The 22,621-nt window shown below is 33.6% G+C and overlaps 1 protein-coding gene across 1 annotated transcript in view; it reads right to left on the reverse strand.

Moving 5' to 3' along the window:
• Window positions 1-4,196, reverse strand: part of GABRA1 (gamma-aminobutyric acid type A receptor alpha1 subunit) — a 66,781-nt gene extending 62,585 nt beyond the window's left edge. The window contains exons 1-2 of the mRNA XM_027841890.1: window positions 4,123-4,196; window positions 982-1,094 (exon numbers count right to left, since the gene is read on the reverse strand). Coding sequence (XP_027697691.1) covers window positions 982-1,094; window positions 4,123-4,196 — 187 coding nt within the window. The remainder of the gene's footprint in view (window positions 1-981; window positions 1,095-4,122) is intronic.
• Between the last annotated feature and the right edge of the window lie 18,425 nt (window positions 4,197-22,621).

Below are 22,621 nucleotides of genomic sequence, written 5' to 3' on the forward strand. Positions count from 1 at the left end.
ACACTGTCACCATGCATATGCTCAAGACCTTTCTAGCTGATAGACACTGTTAGAGCTATATGCTGCTGGTTTTGAACATTCCATTTATTTAAACCAATCTATTTTACCTTTTGGCTCATATTTTGTTTTGGCTAAAATATGAGATGATTATAAATGTTTATGTGAAGTGCTTCATAATTTGTGTCAGGATCTTCATAATAACACCATAAATTAAGAGCTAGAACACACTTCAGAAAACATCTAACCCAACTTGTTTATTATAAAATGAGGAAACTTAGGCTAAGAGAGAGTAACTGGCTTGCCCAAGGCCAAACAGGTAGGAAATGGCAAGGTTAAGATTTGAACCCAGATGTTCTGACTCCAAATCCAGCACCTCTCCCATAATGAACATAAATAATTCAATTCTTCCATCCCACACCTACCATTCAGCAGGAAAATCTAATTATACTCTAACATGTCCAAAGGGATTAAAAGAACAAAGTTCAATATATTTGAAAAGAAGACTGTCTTCACTGCTCTCTTTCAGAAAACATCCTATGAAATACTAAATATAGGTTAATATATGCTATTTCAAAACACACCTGTGAATAAATGGACCTATATATGTCTTACTCAAATTCAACATTGCAATAACAATGCCTGATGAAACACTGATGGTCTTCATTAGATTCTTGTACAGCATGATGTAAAAATTTAACATTTGTCCTCCCCAGAACAAGGGAAGACAAGTCTGTAAATGGAAGAACAATGTTTTCTGTCTATGCTAAAAGTAAAGCTCTTAAACATTATATGTTTTCTCACATCATCATGAAATATGTTTTATCTATAGGTCTGTCAACAAGTCCATGTCACATTACTTAGCTAGTTTGCTGCAAAATATTTAATTAGCATGGGACAATTAAAAAAAGGTTTTTCACTAAATTAGTTAAATTAAAGGCTCAACTATAATTTATGAAACAATAATACAATAATATCACAAACCTCCCAATCCTGGTCTCAGACGGTTATCATAACCATCTAGGAGTCGATCCAAAATCCTTGTAAATACGGTGGTATTGTCTTTAATTTCATCTTGTAGTGAAGTTTGCCCAAAGCTGGAAGCACAAATAATGGCAAATACAAATTCCTTCCAAAGAAGTATTCATGCATTCTTCTAAATCAAGCAATCCCTAAATCAACTATCTCTTTTTTTCTAGTGAAACTCCTGCTAAATCCAGAGATAGTCCAACTTCCATTTTTGTCTTATTTACTTTAAAAAATATATATTCCTTACATGAAAGCCAGGGTCAATGCTTGTCTTTATATAAATGAAAGGAATGTAATTTAAAGCTTCCTTCATAATTTCAGTAACATATTCTAGGCATTTGAGCAGTTTTCCTATTTGAAGATCTTTTTTTTTGGTTCATTTATATCACAGAATAATAACATACCTTAAAGATCAATTAATAGAATCCAGCCTTTAATAGGTAAGAAAATTGAATCATGTAAAGGTAAATTTCTTGAGGTATTATAGCCATTTGGTTGCCCAGCCAAGAATAGAATTAAAACTCCCCTTTAGTCCAATTCTCCTTTCATTGCTTACACTTGGACAGTGTATATAACCAGAAGTTACTGATTGCATACTGATTGCATACTGATTGCATACGTAACATCAGGTTAATAATCTCAGAATCTTGAACCTTAACCACCTTGCCTTCTGTGAACTCAATATAATACATTTCTTAGAACTAATCACCTATAGTGTTATTTATTTATATTTGATATAACGAAAAATGTTACTCAGAAATGAACTTTTACAAGTGACGTCACACTTCTAGGAAATTTGAAGTGATGCCACTAAATAGCAGAATTACAACCTGTTTAACATAACTAGCTTAAACAATAATAAATGCAATGTTTTGGTCAAAATATGTTGTTAATAGATCATTGATATGATCTTTTATAGAATGTGCTAGGCCTCATTTTTCTCTGCTTCTATTGGATTTTCAAACATGGATAAAAGAATAAATAAGTGAAACTAGATTTTCAGAGTTTTCTTTTGGATGGATCAAAATGATGTTATCAAAACATCATTTCAGAAGAAAACATTGATAAATGGAATATTAGTACAAGGTCCAGATTTTTAAGGATCATCTTAATCCATTTGTTACAAATAACACATTTTCAATGATTTTAAATATATTAAAAATCCCTATAACTAAATGGTTTCTGATACAAATTTCCCTTAATTAAAAGAAAAATGGTGTTTAATTTTGTATTTTGTTTGCACCTCAAGTATTTGCTTTTAACTTTCTAACCCAGTTTTTCAAGGAGTCCTGCATTTTCATGACCTCTACTTCGCAGATGACGGCAGGAATGCAGAAGCAGATTTCTGATGAAATTCCTTATAAAACTCAATGTCACCAAACAAAATACTGTGCATGTATCATTCCAAGGTTATTTGAAGGTCACATAGAGAAAACAGGAAGTAAAATGCCAGTACATCTTAGACTGTGAGAAATATATGAGTGAGCATGAGAAAGAAGTGTGTAGAGAAAAAGAGAGGAACACCATGAAGTTAGATGGTAAGGCAAGCCAAATTTGTGCAATTAATATTATATCTGGAACATCATCCATTTACCAGTACCTGCAATTTTTTTAATTAGTTTTATAGATGTTTCCAAATATAAGATATATTGCTATAATTTGCATGCATTGGGAAGACATAACTATTTTCATCTTAATATACTTTGTCCAGCATAGTAGGATATCAGTATCAAATGAGTCTTTATCACAGCATGCTTGCTTGCTTTTGACTAAAGAGGACCAGCTCTGTTAGTCTTGTGGAAATAGAGAGGTGTTTATTTTTTTAATTTGATTTGTTAATTTGATCTACTATCCCTAGCACTGCTATTTTACTGCAACACTGAAACAACTGTCCAGAACATGGAATGATGATAAAGAGGAAGAGCATTTATTTGGTATTAACTGAGTGTTTATTTTGAAAGGAAATGTCAGTTACTGTATGTGACTGTGGTTTCATACTAAACCACCATATAAAGAAACATTGTACACTAACTCCATCTACAGGTCATTACAATAGTGACACCACATAATTTTTCAAAAAGCAATGAATTACATTTAAATCTTTCAATTACATATATCTTATTGTAAGCTATATCCTCCACTCATCATTTAAATATCCTTAACTGTGAATGGTAATGAGATAGAAAGATAAACAGCTTATTGATATAAATTCTCCTATGAAGTACATGAGTTTGAAACTTATTAAATTTGCTCCAAATCATAGTAAACATGTTTTATTTTATTATCTTTTGGAAAATACTTTGTATTTTATCTTATGCCTAATTTATTCTTGTGAATAGCAATGGTGAGTTAGGTGTGCGTGGTTTTTAAATAAAAAAGTTATTTTGAAAAATTTGGTTCATGAAGTGTTACTAAAAATATATTCTCTATGGTATTAAATGTCTAGATTGGATTATTGATGGATTTTTATTTTTGCTTTGGTTACAACTATATGCATTAATATATTTCTCTTCTGACCAATTATATCCCATAATCATCACTTATTAATTCAAAGGTCATATTTTATTAAACATGTTTAAAGGTTTACAAAAAATAAATTTAAAGTATAGTTTTAATATATAAACTACATCATCATTTTTTATAAAATCTAGAGTTCAAACCTGAGGTATATTTGGAGGTATTGTGTGCCTACACTCATGTACACCTAAGTTTAATATAATAGATATATTATTTGATGGAACATAGTGATGCACCTGAAATTGGTAAGTTTGTTGTTGTTGTTCTTTCTGAATTAGGAAATAGTATGTTACAAGCAGATTCAATTTGGCAAAGAAAAGTTCAATTTTAAAATTTAATGCTATATTCCTATATTCTTTGTTGAAGGTTGTTAAGCATAATCTAATTAGAATTCCATGCTAAGAAGTGGCATTATTCTTTCAGGTTACTCTTCTTTAGACTTAGCTGGGATTTAACTCCAATTAACTTTCCTGAATTCCCTTAGAAGTGCTTCCATTCAAGCAAAATTTACTTCTCCCTGTTTGAATAAATGAAAGGTTATAGAAATATTCATGCAGTTTTAAAATAAAGTATCCCCACCTTTTTCCAGCAAGTGCATTCAGAAGGAGTGTCCAGGCCCAAAGATATTCAGAAAGACCAAGTTTCCTCTTCATCTTGGTTTTTGCTAGCTAAAAAATAAAAAAGTAGATATCAACATCCCTTTCAGGAAAAGTTGGGTTATAGCCACTAGGACTGAGGCCATTTAGATGAATGCTTTCAAGTCAGGAAATGACCTCACAGTGATATAACACCTCATTGGAACAGTACAAACATGGCCCCATCATTTTCTACTCTCCCTTTCATTTCTCCATTGAGAAATAAATCTATATCTTTACTCTCCTTGGAAAAGCACACACATTTAAATACTTTCTGATGATACTTTTCCAACTTGAGAACTCTCTTTGGGGACTTGACTTTTCAACCTTTCCAGTATAAAGAAACTCATCTTCTTCCCACTTTTTTGTTTATAATCTAAAAACTTGGTCACCTCAAAATTAAGTTTCCAAGAATTTACTGTGCAATAAAATTTAAAACTATTTGTCATATCCTGGAGAGTGTATTATTGTAGAAGGCAATAGAAAGTTTTTTTTTTTTTAATGGCTGTATTTCTCTTCTGTATCCTGTATCTACCTTTATCTCAGAGCTGACCATGCTTATCTTTATCTTTTGAAACCTACTTGTTTGTACACAAGAATAATGCTAGAATTCTCCTCCTTATGATTTCCTATTCAGTATGCACACTAACACTTCCATGAAGGTAAAGGACATACTTTATAATCCAACCATGTGCTGATTACATATACATGCAAACACACTGACATTTCATAGCCCCATTTTTTTTCATGCTGCCTGTTTTCTTATAAGCAGGATATTTTCAGATGGAAGCCCGCAGTGCATTGTTTCTGCCATGATTTTATACAGGATATTTCCCTTTTAGATAAAATGCAACTATTGCTAATTGTTGGGTTTTGATAGTGTGGATTGTTAGGAGAATGAATGGTAGGAAGGTTTTAGTAATGCAAACTTTGAATCTATTTATGGCTTCAGTTTTCAAATCCAATTCAATATTTGGGTTTTGAATAGATTTCTATATTTTTGCATGCACTTTAATTGAAACATTCAGAAATGTAAATGCAAATTTGTATCTCTTGGTAGTTGAGAAGATTAATTAATTACAGTACATTAAAACACTTTATAAATTAAGTACTCTACAGTTTAATATGGTATGCCTTTAAAATAAATCCACACCAATTCATTCCACACTCTCAGGGACTATTTAAATCAATTAAAACAAACAGTTATGATCAGACATGTGAGCAATAAAACATAATGTATTTTGAGTAAAATGATCTAGAGATTAAGAAATGCTAATCCACCAATAGATCTGAGTTGATTTCATATTGGCTTTGACAAAGAGGAGTTAAATATGACAGGAAAGAAACAAAAATCTATGTAGTAAGAGATTGCATTCAAGTTGCACACACATAATGCACCTTCCAATAAAGCAGCAACATCTGAATAAAGTAAAATAGCTTCTCTTACTGAACTCAACTGACTTTAAAAAAATATTTTTGCTTTGGTTTTTGTTTAAATCTCCCAAAAGATTTCCTAGGCATTGAGCTCCAGGTCTTTGCCATCCTTTAATTTTTTTAAGAGGAAAACAATCCCAGCAAGATACTACAGTTGCTGAAGAAGTAAAGTTTCTTGCAGCATGAAAAAAGAAATGCAAACATGCCAATTTATAAAGGAACCCCAGGCTACTTTCTTCTCTACATGCCTCCCCCTTTCTCAACACACACACACACACACACACACACACACACACACCCCAATATAAAGGCTTTAAAAATATAAATTCTTGAGTTTACCAAATACAAAATGAGAAAGACTTTCACACGCAAAAGCATTTCCGCAGCATCCACTGGAAGAAAAAGGGGGAAAGATGCATTTAATGCATTTTGGTGCCAGATAAAAAGAGTGCCTTCACCCAAAGCTTACATTGAAACATGTTTTGCTTCCCATCATTGCAACTTTGGACCATATCCCTCTCACCCCCACCTTTGCAAAATAGACCAAAACAAGTCTTATTTCCCCTTCCTATTCCAAGAATAAATTCCAAATTCAAATCGACCCAAAGCCAGGGGAGAAGGTAGGGGGAGAGTAGCGGGTGACCCAGCAATTGCTGAGGTTTTCATCCTTTTTTTTCCCAATCTTTTCTACCTCCTGTGGAAACGGGCTCTTCGCATTCTTCCTCTCCCTCTCTCTCTTCCCCTTGTAGCTTCCTGATCTCTCAGGCTTGAAAAACCCACGTTCAAAGGTCTGCTCGCTGTCCTGAAGCAGCACTTACCTCCGGCCCCCTCCAGGCACTGGATGTCTGAAGACGCGGGCGGGGGGCGGAGGGGTTGGGAAGGGAGGGTGGAAAGTCTGCCAGAGAAAATCGCCAAGAAATCGGAGCTGGTGAGAGTAAGGGATGGCTGAAGGACTGGAGCTGACTGTTGTCCCTGGATCTGCCTCTCACTCATACAGTCTGAGGCATCATGGACTCTTCTGTACTTCAATGTTGAAGATTTCACACCCAAATTTCTTCCCAATATTCGGTCTGCAGATATACAACAAAAGATTTCTCTTTAGCAAGACAGTAGTAATACGTCCCAGGGTAAACCGGATGTGAAATAGGCAGTGACTTCATGCCAGAGAGATTTTATTTTAGAAAGGAAGGTGGTACCAGTCTCTCCATCTAGAGACCAATCCGCCCATTTTTTTTATATGCAGCACAATTTAACTTGCACTGGTCTCGCCCTAATCCCCCTCGCTCTAGCTGCAGACTCAAATCCTTCTACAATCTGCAGCAAGCTTTTTTTTTTTTTTTTGAGGGGGAGGGGATGGGAGAACTTCAGAGATTGAATTTGAAATCATTTGACACTTGCAATTTACTAACAGAGTATTTTAAGACTTTCCTATTAAAAATAAAACTGGTCTTCGTTAGTAGTCTACCTTTGATGAAATATTTAACAGCTGCATAAATATGAATGATCAAGAGTTCTGAAATGCGGAGATGCAATGTTATAAATGAAGAAAACATACTTCCCACCTCTTCACCTCTACATATGTGCAGGTCCCCGTGTATTATATGATACGGGACGATGAACCAGGAGTTCAGCAGCAGTGTTTATGAGATGCCCGCACACTTACACTCATAGAACGGTATTGGGACAGGACTGAGAAAACTCTCTTCAACTGTCTTTTGCTGCTTTCAAGGGCGTAAGCGAGCGCGCTTTAAGGGCTGAGTTTTATCTCTGCAGAGCAACTGTGTGATTGTAGAAAACACGCACACATATTTGACTCTGTATTTTGAGAATTTCGAGTATTTAAGTTGAACAAATCGTGCTAATGATTTGTGGGCTCAAGAAAACAACAAGTGCCTCCGTTTCCGGATCTCCGCTCTTGTCCCAAACTCCGTATGTTACCGCAGCGGGGTGGTGGTGGTGGTGGTAGTAGTGTTGATGAACGATAGGAGAGGAAGACAAGGAAAAAAAGAGAGATCTTTCGGGTGTAGGGGGGGCGAATAACTTTCACTATCCTCTTTCTTTCTCTCTCCTCCCCTCCCCCTGGCCCACAATCCTCACCTCGACTCCTCTTCCCTCCCTCTCTTACTCCGTGTAAGCTTACATACTAAATATTGGTAGGGTGGGTGGTGGGTGTTCACGACAGTCAGTCTAACTACATTTCTATGTAAACTGAGATGACGGTGGTTCTCTTCCCAGATTTTTGTGAATGAGTGCGTGTTAAAAAGGAATGTATGGGCGATGCTTTCAGAAAGCTTTGCTGAAGCTCTGACCTAGGTGGCCCACAGCTCTGGGAGCTGTCCCTTCAGCACCACCATGCCGGAGCTGTAGGTGGTGCTGAATAGTAGGGGTAGTATAATCAGGACAGACCCCACTGGAAAAGAATAAAAAGAGACCAACGCTTTAGCTATCTTCTTGTCCTTTTATAATAGGAAGAAAACTAAGCGTGGAGGGGTTCAGGGGAAGGATGACATATGTAGGACTTGGTCATGTGAGACAACAACATATCTGCCTCCAAATACCATATCTTTGACCCCCGATATAGAGGTGTACCTGAACACTTCCATTTGACTATAATCTGATTATTTGAATACAAAAGGAAAATAATTGTAGAAATAAGAAATGAACGTTGAAAACTCATTAAGAATAATCTTTGACTATCTTTTGGGGTTTTTTGGAGCCAAATATAATTTTACGTTTATAAACTGTGTAGGAATTCAGTGATTCCAGTTCACTCAACTCAATTCCCCGAGCATGATTGTTTTATTCTAATTTAAACTAGGTGATTCCTCACTTTATTACTGAAAATTTCCAGTCTAACACAAGAAAGTCACACTGCTCTGAGTAACATTCAGATGAAAAAATTTTCTCAAGGAATCATATTATTAAAATGATATTTGAATTTTCATACTCATACTTTGCTGGTTGATGGATAACAAATTCTTTTCACTTCTTATATTTGAAAACAATCAGAACATCATCCTTTGGTATTCTTTTCAGGTTACATTATTCCAATTGCTTTCACTTTTCTCCATCTGCTGAATGAAATGTATTTCACTTTGTTCATTTGTCTCATTACAAACACACTACTAAAATCGGTCATTCACACAATGTGCTTTTGCAAACAACTGGCCAGGATTTTTATATTTGAACATTAGACTCTGAAGAGTAAGACAATGATACAATTAATTCTCATAATGTGCAATATAACTATACATTTATAGTTACAGAGCACCCATGAATTTTTAAAATGAGGTCACTTCAGAAATGCCTTACTATTCAGTTTGAAACTATAAAGAGTTTTCAAATGTACTTGTCACAGAATTTATATTACTACTCTCTCTTGAAAGTAAGACACACAGTTTCCATAACTATATATATTTGCTTACCATTATTTTTATAATATGTGCACATTTTTACATGTTTCCTGTCACTTGAATATTGAAAATCTAGATTCTAAGACCTACTAAGGTTTTGAAACTATGTGAGAAACATTACAATTCAGCATTTTGTCTACTTTTATTTTTTATCTGGTGCCATTTCATAATGTTCATGAATGAAATTATAGAGTATAAATAAAAATATCCACAAAATCCTTATAGTCAAATAGTCTACTTACATCTTTAATATAGTTAGTGATCATCTTTTGCTTATATGCTAATACCACCCTTTTATCTAAGTGTACTGAATCATTTTGAGAACATAATACTCTGTGATAGGAGGATGGATTTGTTGAGATAGCAAGAACTAAAGTTACTTGCTTGAGGTCACAGAAGCAATTAGGGTAGGTCAAAGATACGCTCACTCAATCTTTATCCACAGTCTCTGAGCATCACCTGCATGGTTTTTAAAATGTATAAATGAATTGTAACACTCTTCCCCTTCATGGTAGAGTTATACACTTCAATTCATGCTTAGTGCATCAAGATTTCTTTGGTATTTAAGAAGCAGGAATTATCCCATACAGTCAAACAAGGACAGCAACCAAAACACTTATAGTCATGAGCAACAGTAAGGAGAAACTTTATACTTCACAAAGACTAAGGACATTGCAAAGAACTGAGTTGTATTTCTAATGCAGTATTTTGGTATGACAATACCACAAACAATTGTGAAATACTTAATAGATCAAGAGCAGTACATTATGAATTAGAAAACAGGCTATTTACCTTCTTTGTCAGTTTTTAGTGTCACAAAGTCTTGACCTATTTAAGAATATGATACTGAGTTTATTAAACAAGAAGAGGTTTATAACTTCTTTAACTTATTATGACTGAAATGAGCAAAAGTAATGGAAGTTATCTCATAATTATCTTATGCTATTTCTTTTAATTTAAAAAAATAAAGTAAAATGAATGTATGTAGAACCAGTGGTTTAAAGTGGTTAACTAGTAAATAAACTTTATTTGAAATCTGAACTAGAGGAATCAGTAGAACATTTGTTTTGTGACCAAGGGATATTAATGGTTAAGGATTGTCTTAATGTTAAGGAAAAGATGAAATATTGCTCCCAAATCCCAACAATAAATTAGGCAATTGTAGTCACCTATGTATCTATCTTATTTAATTTATACATGAATGAATATTTACAATTAATATTTATTTCACTTTAAGCTCTAAACTGGTTCCATTTTGGTGATCCCCCTTAATATAGCATTTACTAATTTATCATATGGGAAATGTCACATCCATCAGGATTAACAATACTCTTTTTTCCTTTGTTTGGGACAGAACTGAAAATTATTTTTTGAGAGAAGAAAAGAATATGTGGCTCAGAGCCTAAATTAGCCATTGCAGCTAGTAGATATCTAACAGCTAACTAAGGCCATAAGACAAGATCCTTTTACTAAGCTGGGAAGAATAAAATCTGTTAGTCCATCTTGGGATAACCCATAAGTAATTAATATGAGGACAATGGTAACTATATTAAAATATATTTCAAAAGATATGTGCATTCATTAGTGTGAGTATTCCTTTCAACAATAATGGTTGAAAATCTTTCTTGCTTTAATAGCTGATTTTGTCAGTTTCTCTGGTCAAAAAATGTATCCCTTGGAGGGTGATCTTCTGCTGACAAAGCTCTCAACTTGGCCTGATACTGGGATATCAGGCTGTCCATTGACCTGTACTTGAAGCCTTTCTAGTTTCATAAAATCTGCCAAAAAACTATATTCTGCATATATAGCTTCTCAGAACCAAACATCATCTCCACATCACAGTATGACATCTGAGGAAGAACTTAATTCAAAAATTTATGATGATAATGATAGGAAGATTTTGCATTTGTTTACTAATTCTGTGCTTTTCCAAGTTATTTCACATATACTACATAGTTTAGTCCTCATAGCAACCTATGAGGTATCTAAAGCAAATGCTTTCCTTATTTTTCATAAAAGGAAACCGGTATAGGAAGAATAAGTGACCTATCCAAGGTAATATAGCAAGTTGAAACTTGATCTCAGGTCTCCTGATTCATATACTAGGGACCTGTCCTCAGAATCTTTTAAGGAAAGAATAGAATTCTTGTGTGAAATACACAAGGTGAAGATTCTATCATTCACTGAACTGTGCAGTAGCTAAAGAAACTATGAACCAGGGAAAAGTCAGCTATCACACACTTGTCCTGTCCTTTCAACACATATGCGCATATATAGCTTCTGCTGCCTTATATCTTCCAGGAGAAATATTACAATGACACTTTATTATTTTTGATAGGCTCAAAAAATAACCTGATTGATATCCATTGGTAGGGAGGAAGTAAAATTCAGGAGCTTTATTTAACAGTTGTGTAAGTAGGACACTATCCACTTTTCCTCTGTGGCTGAGATTTCAGCTCATCAGCAACTCACGTGTAACCCAGATTTGCCCATTTTCTTTCAAAGCCTTTTATTTCCACGGATGTCACACAAATCACCAGAAGTAAGGGCAGAAAAATATGGATTTATTCACAGTAAGGCAGGATGATAATAATAAACTGATGTTTTGAAAGACACAATTTATTTTTTTTGAAATCAAATGAAACCTTTATGATGTGCAGGTCTGTGAAAATGTTTTCTGCCATAAGAACACATATAATTTTATTATTTTTAATTACTACTAATTTTTAGGGATGAGAATATAAACAGAATTCCAAGACTAAATTGTATACCTTTTAAAATGTCATATTGAATATAAACTGAATGAATGAATCTACATTGTTACATTTTTTTAAATGTTAAAGATTTTTACAAAGAACCACAGTGTTAGAAGTAAAAGAAACTTTAGAGCTAAGGGAATCTACTCCCTCAACTCACAAATTATGAGACTTAGACCCAGAGTGGTGAAGTGCCTTCCCAAGATCAAACAAATAATTTCTGGAGAAGTAAGAAATAAAAAAAGCATGGTACCCAACTTTCTTTTCACTACCAGAGAAGGATATTTTAGCCTCATCTCTACCAACACCCAGGCATTACTTAAGTCATAAGCTCTCACATTATTTCTAGAAAATTTAACTGGCCATTAACTTAATAAGGACCTATTATTTACTTATTCATTTAGTACACATTTATCTTTTATCTAATATAAACAAATATTTAAGTGTTCATTGCAGTCATAGATAGAAGGGGGGAATAAAACTCATGTAGAATCATTAGCTAACAAACTTTTTTTTAAAGCTATACTAAAAATAGGAACAAAATGATATTTATCCAGTCTTAAATTTACACACTCCTTTGGGGATATCCAAAAATTTTAATGAAGTAGAATTTTTTTTCTGAAAAGCTGGATTTACATATGTGATTGAAGAACTCTCAAAAATGGTATCAATACTTTACTATTTCCTTAATAGCCAAAGGATTTTAGTAAAGGATTGAAACCTGGAGATTTAATAAAACAAAGGTTGAGAATTATAAAACTAATGATTCATCTATTCAATAGCTCCTGAAACTTTTTGTTAAGAATTGGTTATATGATTGAATAGAAACATTGTATAAGTATGAATACTTTTTCACTTCTTGGACACATATGAATGTGTATGTATATGTGTGTGTACACACATATATCCAAGGACCTTACATAAATGTAATTGAGTATGTTTAATTTAATTTACAAAAGAATCTCTCTCAACCCATCTTTTTTCCCCATAATTTTTAAACAGAAAAAAACCTTTAGAATTCAAAATATAATGCTGATATTGGTAAAAGGCACACAGATTTTAACATGTCTAAGCAAATATGACCAAAACAAGTAGAAATAATGAAAATATTTCCAATTTCTGTTACCTGTGATAAATTTCCACAAAATTCTTCTTCTTCAAAAAATAAGTCAAAGGTGTTATTGTTGCTTTTTGTTTTTACATCACAATATTTTCTGTAATTATCATTCCCATTAAATTAAACGATTACTTGAATGAAGTAGTTAAGAAAAAAGCACCTGATAAGATGCAAACTGGATTTTAAAATGGATGTAGTATTCCACCATCATAGACTCATTCTTCTTTGTTGATAGGAAGCAGGTATATTTCCTTATGTAATCTTTGAGGTCATTATTTTTTTTTCAATTGCTCAGAGTTTGGTTTTCTTTTATTGGCCTTTTATTTGACACTTCTATAGTCATATATTTATTATTTTGGTTCTGATCATTTCATTTTGTACCACTTCTTACAAATCTTTAAATGTCTTTCTAAATTTCTCATATTCTCAGCATCTTACTTTACAATATTATTGAATCAGAATAACATAACATTTAAGCAACTTCTCAATCAATATTTAGTATTTTTTTATTTTCCCCAAAGTTATTCTTCAGATTTTCAAGTGTGCCACATAGCATTTTATTTCCCCTTTCTTTTTATTTTTCCAAATACTTCAAAGAATAGAATAATTATGGCTATTATTTAGTAATATATATTAATAATGTTTAAACTATTACTAGAGTCTTAATCTGCCTCATTATTTAAAAATTATGACATTGGGTTTATAGAGACTAGGCCAAAGGGATATAACCTCTGGGTGTACTTATCAAACAATAAAGTGGATAGGCCTGGTATTAGATGACATAATAGTCATTTGAGGATCAGCTTATATAATTTCAGAAGAGCATATCATCGAGTTGCTTGTCAAATTGTAGTCCATAAAGACTATCATAAACAGTCTGAAGAGTAATAGAGAGATTGTTATTTACATTAGTGAGACAATTTCCTTATTGACTGATCCATAAAGGAACAGGGGAATTGGAGAAATACTATTTAATACATAGCTCTGTTGGCATACTCTACAAAGCAAAGCAATCTGGCTAAGCACAAGTAGAATGGTTTAGAAAATTGTAGAAGTGACAGAATGAACAAGTACCAAAGTAAGTATGAATTAAGGTCAGTAATAGAAATAAATATGATTTTCAAGAAATGAGTGGTACCTAAGACCATAACAATAGTAATACAAATATGGTCAAATGGATCTGTAAATCATAGATTTATATGTTCTCTCTGGAGATATAGATCACAATTTATCCTTGCCTACTCATTCTATGCAATGCCTGTCTATGTTCTCTGATAAAATCACCATAAGGAGTGTACCCAACAGATACATATATGTATATATGTGTATATATATGCACATGCATATAGGCATACACATATATAACATACATATTTGTGTATGTGTGTATGTATGTATATGTGCATATATGTGTATATAAATATCAATAGATATAAATGTTACATATCATATATGTATATGTGCATATTTGTATGTATTTATGTGTATACACACATACACATGTATATTATTTCCCAAATACATGTAAAACAATTTTAACAATTTTTTTTTCAAATTTTGAGTTTCAGATCTCTCCCTTTTTAAGAAGGCAAGCAAATTGATACAAATTACATATATGAGTTCATACAAAACATATTTCCATATTAGCCATGTTGCAAATGAAAACAGATAAAAAATAAAACAAAAAAGTTAAAACAAGGCCTAATTCAATCTGCACTTGGAGTTCATCAGTTCTCTTTCTGGAGGTAGATAAGATTTTTCATCCTGGGTCCTTTTGAAGTATCTTCGATCACTGTCTTGATCAGAGTAGCTAAGTCTTTCACAGTTGCTCATACTTGCAATATTGCTATTACACTCTTACTCTGTAAAATGTTCTCCCACATCTGCTCATTTCACTTTGTATGAGTTCATGTAAATGTTCCCAGATTTTTTTCTGAAACCATCCTGCTCATCATTTCTTATAGCACAATATTCATCACACAATCATATACCACAACTTATTCAGACATTCCCAAATTGATGGCCATGCCTTCAATTTCCAATTCTCCACCACTACAAAAAGAGTTGCTATAAATATTTTTGAACAAATAGGTCATTTTTTATTTTTCTTTGATTTCATTGAGATATAGATCTACTAGTAGTTTTGCTGGGTAAAATGGTAATCACAGTTTTATAGGTCTTTGAGAGTAGTTCCAAATTATTCTCCAGAATAGTTGGACTAGTTCACAACTCCACCAACAGTATGATAATGTCCCAATTTTTCCATATCCCTTTTTTGTCTTGTTAGAAAGCCTCATAGTATGAGGTGGTACCACACAGGTGTTTTAATTTAAATTTCTCTAGTCAGTGGAGATTTTGAGCACTTCTCCATGTGAATATGGATAGCTTTTATTTCTTTTTTTGAAAATTGCCTGTTCACGTCATTTAGCCATTTATCAACTGAGGAATTGCTCTTTTTGTAATAAATTTGGCTCAGTTTCCTATTTATTTGAGAAATGAAGCCTCTATCAGAGAAACCTGATGCAATTTCCCCAAGTTTCTTGTTTTTCTTCTAATTTTGATTGCATTTGTTTCATTTGTGCAAAAACTTTTTTTTAAAAAAAATTTCAAGTAACCAAAATTATTTATTTTACTTCCTGTAATTCTCTCTAAGTGTTGTTTGGTCATAAACTCTTCCATTATCCATACACTCCTCTAACTTACTTATGATCTCAACATTCATGTCTAAATCATTTATTCATTTTGATTTTATTTTGGTAAACAGTGTGAAATGGTGGTCTTCATCTAGGTTTCTTCCTTCCTTTCTTTCTTCCATTCTTCATTCCATTCTTTCTTTCTTTCTTGCCAAATTGCTTTCCAGTTTTCCCACCATTTTTTGTCAGATGGGAAGTCCTCATCTCAAAAGTTTGGATCTTTGGGTTTATCAAACACTGGATTACCGTGGTCACTTACTACTGTGCATAGTGTACTTAATCTGTTCGACTAGTCAGTCACTGCATTTCTTAGTCAGTACCAGATTGTTTTGATGATTACCATTTTGTAATGTAGTTTAAAACCTGGAATTGCTAGGTTGCCTTCCTTCATATTTTTTTATTGATTCCTTTGATATACTTAACCTTTTGTTCTTCCAGATGAATTTTGTTATTATTTTTTTCTAGTTCTACAAAATTTTTTTTTCAGTAGTTTGATTGGTATGGCACTGAATAAGTAAATTAACTTAGGTACAATTGTCATTTTTGTTCTATTAGCTCAGTCTACCTTTGAGCAATTAATATTCCTCCAATTGTTTGTATCTGTCTTTATGTGTGTGAAAAATGTTTTATAATTGTGTTGATATAATCTCTGGGTTTGACTTGGCAGGTAGACTCCTAAATGTTTTCTATTACCTGCAGTTAATTTTAAATGGAATTTCTATTCCAGTTCTTGCTGCTGGGTTTCATTGATAGTATACAGAAATGATGATCCTGCAACTTTGTTGATGTTGCTAATTGTTTCACCTAGTTTTTTTTAGTTGATTCTCTAGGGTTCTCTAAGTATACCATCATATTATCTGCAAAAGTGATATTTTTGATTCCTTGCTGACTATTTTTATCCTTTCAATTTATTTTTCTTGTCATTGCTATAACTAGCATTCCTAATAAAATATTAAATAATAGCAGTGATAGTAGGCATTCTTGCTTCAGCCCTGATCTTATTGGGAAGCTTTAAGTTTATCATATATATGTATATGTGCATATACACAAAAATATGTGTACACACATATACATATATAATGTTTAGTCTTGGTTTTAGATAGATGCTACTTATCATTTTAAGAAAAGCTCCATTGATTCATATGCTTTCTAGTGTTTTTTTCCAAAAAATGGATGTTTTATTTTGTTGAAGGCCTTTTTCTTACATCAATTGACATAGTAATATGATTTTGATGGTTTTTTGTTATTAATATAGTCAATTATGCTGATATTTTCCCTAATAATATGGAACCAACCCTGCATTCCTGGTATAAATTCCACCTGGTCATTGTATGTAATCTCTGTGATATATTGCTATAATCTACTTGCTAGAATTTTATATTAGATTTTTTGCATTGACATGCAATAAGGAAATGAGTCTTTAGTTTTCTTTGTTTTCATACCCCTATTTTAGGTATCAAAACCATAGTTGTGTCATAAAGGGAATTTGGTAGGACTCTTTTACTTATTTTTTTCAAATAATTTATGTAGTACTGAGATTAATTATTCCTTAAATATTTGGTAAAATTCATTTGTAAATCCATCTGATCCTGGGGATTTTTTCTTGGGGAGCTCATTGATGTTCAATTGCTTTTTTTTTTTCTATGATCAGGTTATTTAGGGTTTTTAGGGTTATAAAATAGGTTATTTCTTTTTATGTTAATCTGGGCAGTTTGTATATTTGGAATTATCCATCTAGTTCACTTAAAATATCAGTTTTACTGACATCTAATTAGTCAAATGCCCCCTAATAATTGCTTCAATTTTATCATCATTAGTGGTGAATTTACCCTTTCTGTTTTTGATACTGCTAATTTGGTTTTCTTCCTTATTTAAAAAATCAAATTGACCAATGGTAAATCTATTTTATTAGGTTTTTCAGAAAACCAGTTCCAAGTTGTATTTATTAATTGAAGATTTTTAATACACTTTCAATTTTATTAATTTGTCTTTTGATTTTCAGAATTTCCATTTTGGTGTTTAATTGGAGATTTTTTATTTGTTCTTTTCTAGCTTTTTTTTTAAGTTTTGTGTCCAATTAGTTGACCTGTTCTTTCTCTGTTTTAATGATGCAAGTATTTAAAGATATAAATTTTCCCCTAAGTCCTGCATCCAATTCATTTTTTATTCTTGGATGCTTTTCTCGCAGCTCTTTTGACTCCATTATTTTCTTCTGATTTTGTATTTGATCTTTCTTGTCACAATAGTAGATTTTTATGGTCAAGTTATTTTTGTTGTTATTGTTGTTTGCTCATTTTTTCAGACTATTTCTTAACTTTGTGTTAAAGTTGGGCTCTGTTGCTGTCATGGTGTGGGAAAGGAGCACTCTCAATCTTCTGGCTCCTTTGACACTGTTAATTTTAGAGCTAGTTATGGGAGTTTGGAAGTTTTTATTGTTTCCAAGGTGGTGGGATCTATGTAGAGGTGTGGTCATTTGCTCTCCTGGTGTGCATACTGGTCCTTACCTAAGAAGGGCTTTTGATCTTGTTTGATTCCAAGGCTTTTGATTCCAAGGTTTGCAATTGATATTGCTCCTCCTTATGCCATAAGGGATCCCTTGGGATCAAAACCAATATTGCCCCTGAGGGTTTCCATTCCCTCTTAACCAAAAGAGCTCCCTGTCTATGCTTGAAATATATCCCAAAAGTGGCTATCAGCAATAGATTGGCCAAGCAATGACTGATGCTTCATCCAGTGCTAGCACAGGGGTCTCCTATGATCTCTTTCTGACCAGTTTCCATGTCGCCTTATTATCTCTGGCTTAAGAACTCTCAATACTACTGTTGTTTCTGTCACTACCACCTATTTCCACCACTGGTGTTTCATCCATATAGATTCTAAGCTGGCCTCTACCTTCATTTCAGTGATCTGTCTTTAGAGCTTCCTAAGCTGTCTTTTTTTCTAAGATTATGCCTTGACTTTCTCTGTCACCATAGTGGCTTATTATGGTCAGATATTTTTACTGTTTGCTCATTTTTCCTCCCTGTTTCTTGATTCTGAACTTTATTTTAATGGCAAACTCTGTCACCAGCATTTTGGGGAAAAGATACCATCTCAAGCTGCACGCTTTTTTGCACTTCTGTTTTCAGAACTACTTTGGAGGATTTAGAAATTTTTGATGCCTCTGAGGTGGTATGATCTGGGGAGAAGTGTGGTCACTGTCTTTTGGTCTGCACTCCGGTCATTATCTAGGAAGGGCCTCTTGTCTTTTGGGATTGTTATTGATATTACTCCTCAGGGTCCTTGATCCTTATGTCCAAAAGCAATACCGCCTCTCGGATCTTCTGCTTCCTCTTGTCTAAACTTACTTCTCTCTGTGCTTGACCTATCAACCAGAAGTGAATATAGGCAATGGAAACTGCCAAATGTTTGTCCCTCAGGGTTCCTGCTTTCTCTTGACTGAGCATGTTCCTTTCTGCCCTTGAACTATGTCTCTGAAGTGGCTAAAGGCAACAGAGTTGCCAAACATCATCTTATCCTGTGTCTAGGGCTAGCCCAGGGATCCTCTTCAATCCCCTTCTGATCAAATTGCCAGGGGCCCTTACAATCTCTGGTCTCCCTGGTCCCAAGTCTGGCACTCTTTCCACTATTCCCAGCTGTTTCTTTATAAACTGTAGTCCCTAAACACAGACTATAGCAACAGAGTTATACAATCACAAAATCTGGAGATAGAAGGAAACTTAAAGTTTATCCCTTTACAGATGAGAAAACTGAGGATCATATAGAATCAATGTTTGATCAAGATAAATCCAATATTAGAGGACAAAGTAGGGCCCAGGTTGATTGGGCTAATTCTCTTTCTGTCTCCTTATAGTTTCCGCAATAAGGTTATGACGGAAATATTCCTAACTCCTCAAAATAAGCCATTTGAACACACATAATACATACATACATATATACATAGATATGTGAATATGTATATATACACACAATACATACATATATACATGTATGTTTTGTGTGTGTACATATGAACATATGGATATGCATGCATGTATGTATACACACATACACCAGTTCCTTCGACACAAATTCAAATAAGGCAACTAGTTATAAAAGTACGACATATCATACCATATAATTATTTTTAGATTTTTTGAGACCACTTGTTTATAAGTTGTCACAAAAATAATTAGGGCCATGTAGTTGAATTAGCTCATTCATTTTTATGGCCCCAATTAAGAGAAATGTAGTTTGTAATATATAACCATTTAATTAGAACTTAAGGGAATATCATTTGACATTGGGGTAAAAGTGAAAACATTGCTTCGGACAAAATGGGAGCCAGCAGGTGTCATGAGGCTGTTAATCACCCTGTCCTTTTGGATACTCTGCTTTCTATGCTTTTTCATGATACTCCATTCCTGGTTCTCCTCCTACATATGTTCTCAGTCTCCTTTATGGGATCAACATCCATAGTATATCCCTAACTGTGGATTTACCCCCAAAGTGCTATCTTGGGCCCTCTTCTTTTCTCTCTATATATTCTCTCTTCAATATCTTTTGTACTTGCATGTATTTAACCATCATCTCTATATGGATGATTCACAGATAGATCAAGATAATTAAATGATGGATAGTGAGACACATATATACATATGTACATATATACATACATACATGCAAGATAGATGGATAGATAAGTGATAGACAGATAGCTTCAGTCCCTCATCACCAATTTCCTATTGGATATTTGAAACTAGATGATCCTGAGAAATCTCCAACTAAACATGTCCAAAATTGACATTATTTTTCCTGAAAAAACTTGCCTGTCTTCCAAATTTGCCTAATTCTATATGAGACCAGGATCCTTCCAGGGTCTCAGGTTTATAACCTCAGGGTTATCACAGACTCCTCACTCTCTTTTGCCCCATATATCAAATCAGTTGGATAATCTTGTCTTTTCTACCTCCATACTATACATCTGTCATGTACGCTCTACTCATATCTACCACCTTAATTCAGGCCCTCTTCACACTTCATATAGGTTATTGCAATAATCTCCCAACTGGTCTCCTTGCCTCAAATCTCTCATTACTGCAGTCCATTGTATACATTCTGCCAAAGTAGTTTTGCATAAGTGCAGATCTAATCATGTGACTCTTCCACTCAATTGATTCATTGTCTTCCTCTTGCCTCAAAAATAAAATATAAAGTCACCTATTTAGCTTTTAAAATGCTTAAACTGTCCCTTTCTTCCTTTAAGATGCACCTTCGTCATTATCTTTTCTTTCCTTAATCCCCCAACTGCTAGTGTTCTCCCTTCCAAACTACCTTCTATTTTATAACGGTATATATTTGTATTTACTCACTTTATGTTGTGTACATTTATAAATGTATTTGTTGTTTTCTCCAATGGAAAGTAATGATGTGTGTGTGTGTGTGTGTGTGCAAGCATGCATGTGCACATCTCATTGAAAGAGAAGAGAAGAATAGAAATATTTGTGCTTTGCATTTGTTACTTTTGCACTTCTAACAATGTCTGCCACAAAAAAGGTGTTGAATGAATGCTGATTGATTGTTTACTAGATTGTTTTGATATAGAACTTAGAATACCTAGGGCTGAAACTACTTGCAAATCTAAACAATTATCATAACAGACAAGTTAGGGGATTCTTTTAGGATCACCCTTCTCACCTCTTTTGGTAACAACAACAACAACAACAACAAAACCCTTTAAGCATGGTTTTGTAAAGAAAAAATTTAAATGACTATTTATCTATCTATCTATTAATATGGAAGTCAGTGATAAAGAAATAGTGTCTTCTACTTCTCCCCCCCCACACACACACCACCAACAACAACAATAGCAATGACAATAAATCTTAAGTAAGGGGAAATGAAAATAAAAGACAATCAAGGAATTATTTGCATTCTCCCTCTTAACTTACTCTTTTTTTTTAGGCAATTGGGGTTAAGTGACTTGCCCAAGGTCACACAGCTAGTAAGTGTCAAGTGTTTGGTCTGAGGCCAGATTTGAACTCAGGTCCTACTGACTTCAGGGCCAGTGTGCTATCCACTGTGCCATTAACTTACTTTTGATGACAAAACTGTTGATTAAAAAAAAGGGGGGTAGCAACTTCAGGACCCTAAGTTAAAATATTGAAAGATGCTTTAGCCACTCTGTTATCATCACTGCTCTCTGGAAGTGTTCTATCACTTTATCACATTGAAAGACAGTACCACTTACTAATAGAAATCATTACATGTTAAACATATATATGACTGAGTCAGGAAAGGGATCCAAAGGATCTATAAAACCTAGTTAAAGGATTCACTTTTCATTCAATGTGTTTCTCCTTCCCCAATACCTGTTGTTTATCTATTACATGTTAAGTCCATGCATTTGGGTGGGCTTGTTTTTAGGAGGAACTTAAATTTCACCATTAAGCAAAAACTAGATCTAGATATTGATTGCTTAAATTGTAGAATTGACCAAATGTTTTGGTTCTCCAAAAAAAAAGACCTTATTGGATTAGTTTGAATCAGAACTGAACCAATTCATTTTCTAAATCTGTTGAACCAGAAGAAAACTATACTACAGAAACATTTTCAGTGCTGAATTGGAATGATCTCTGTGGTGACTTCAAATACTAACCTTCATGTATACAAATTCTTTTACTCAAATGCTTCATCTTTAGTTGTCCAAAGCCAAGTTAAAATGTCACAATTACTCCATGGATGACCTTGAGAGACTTGATACCTCAAGGAAAAAAGCTCCTTCATGAACAGAATAGTCCTAAGTTAGTCTGACAGCAGTATGTTTAAATCACAGATTCAGTGCCCTAAGAAATTCTCATTAGGATGTGAAGTAAGCCAGAGAATTCAGGAAAACTTCCCTGAAGCATGGAGGATAGGTGTCAGGGGGGAGATGAGTTAACGTTGACAAGACTTTATTTTTAAGTTTAAGCAAAGTTTCCATATTAGTGCTGTCCTGTTATCTCTCATTTTCCCACTTACTTTTCTATGCAAAACAGTGGGCAATGATCAT

This window comes from Vombatus ursinus, unplaced genomic scaffold (assembly GCF_900497805.2).
Source record: "Vombatus ursinus unplaced genomic scaffold, bare-nosed wombat genome assembly UNPS02014863.1, whole genome shotgun sequence".
Taxonomy (NCBI): domain Eukaryota; kingdom Metazoa; phylum Chordata; class Mammalia; order Diprotodontia; family Vombatidae; genus Vombatus; species Vombatus ursinus.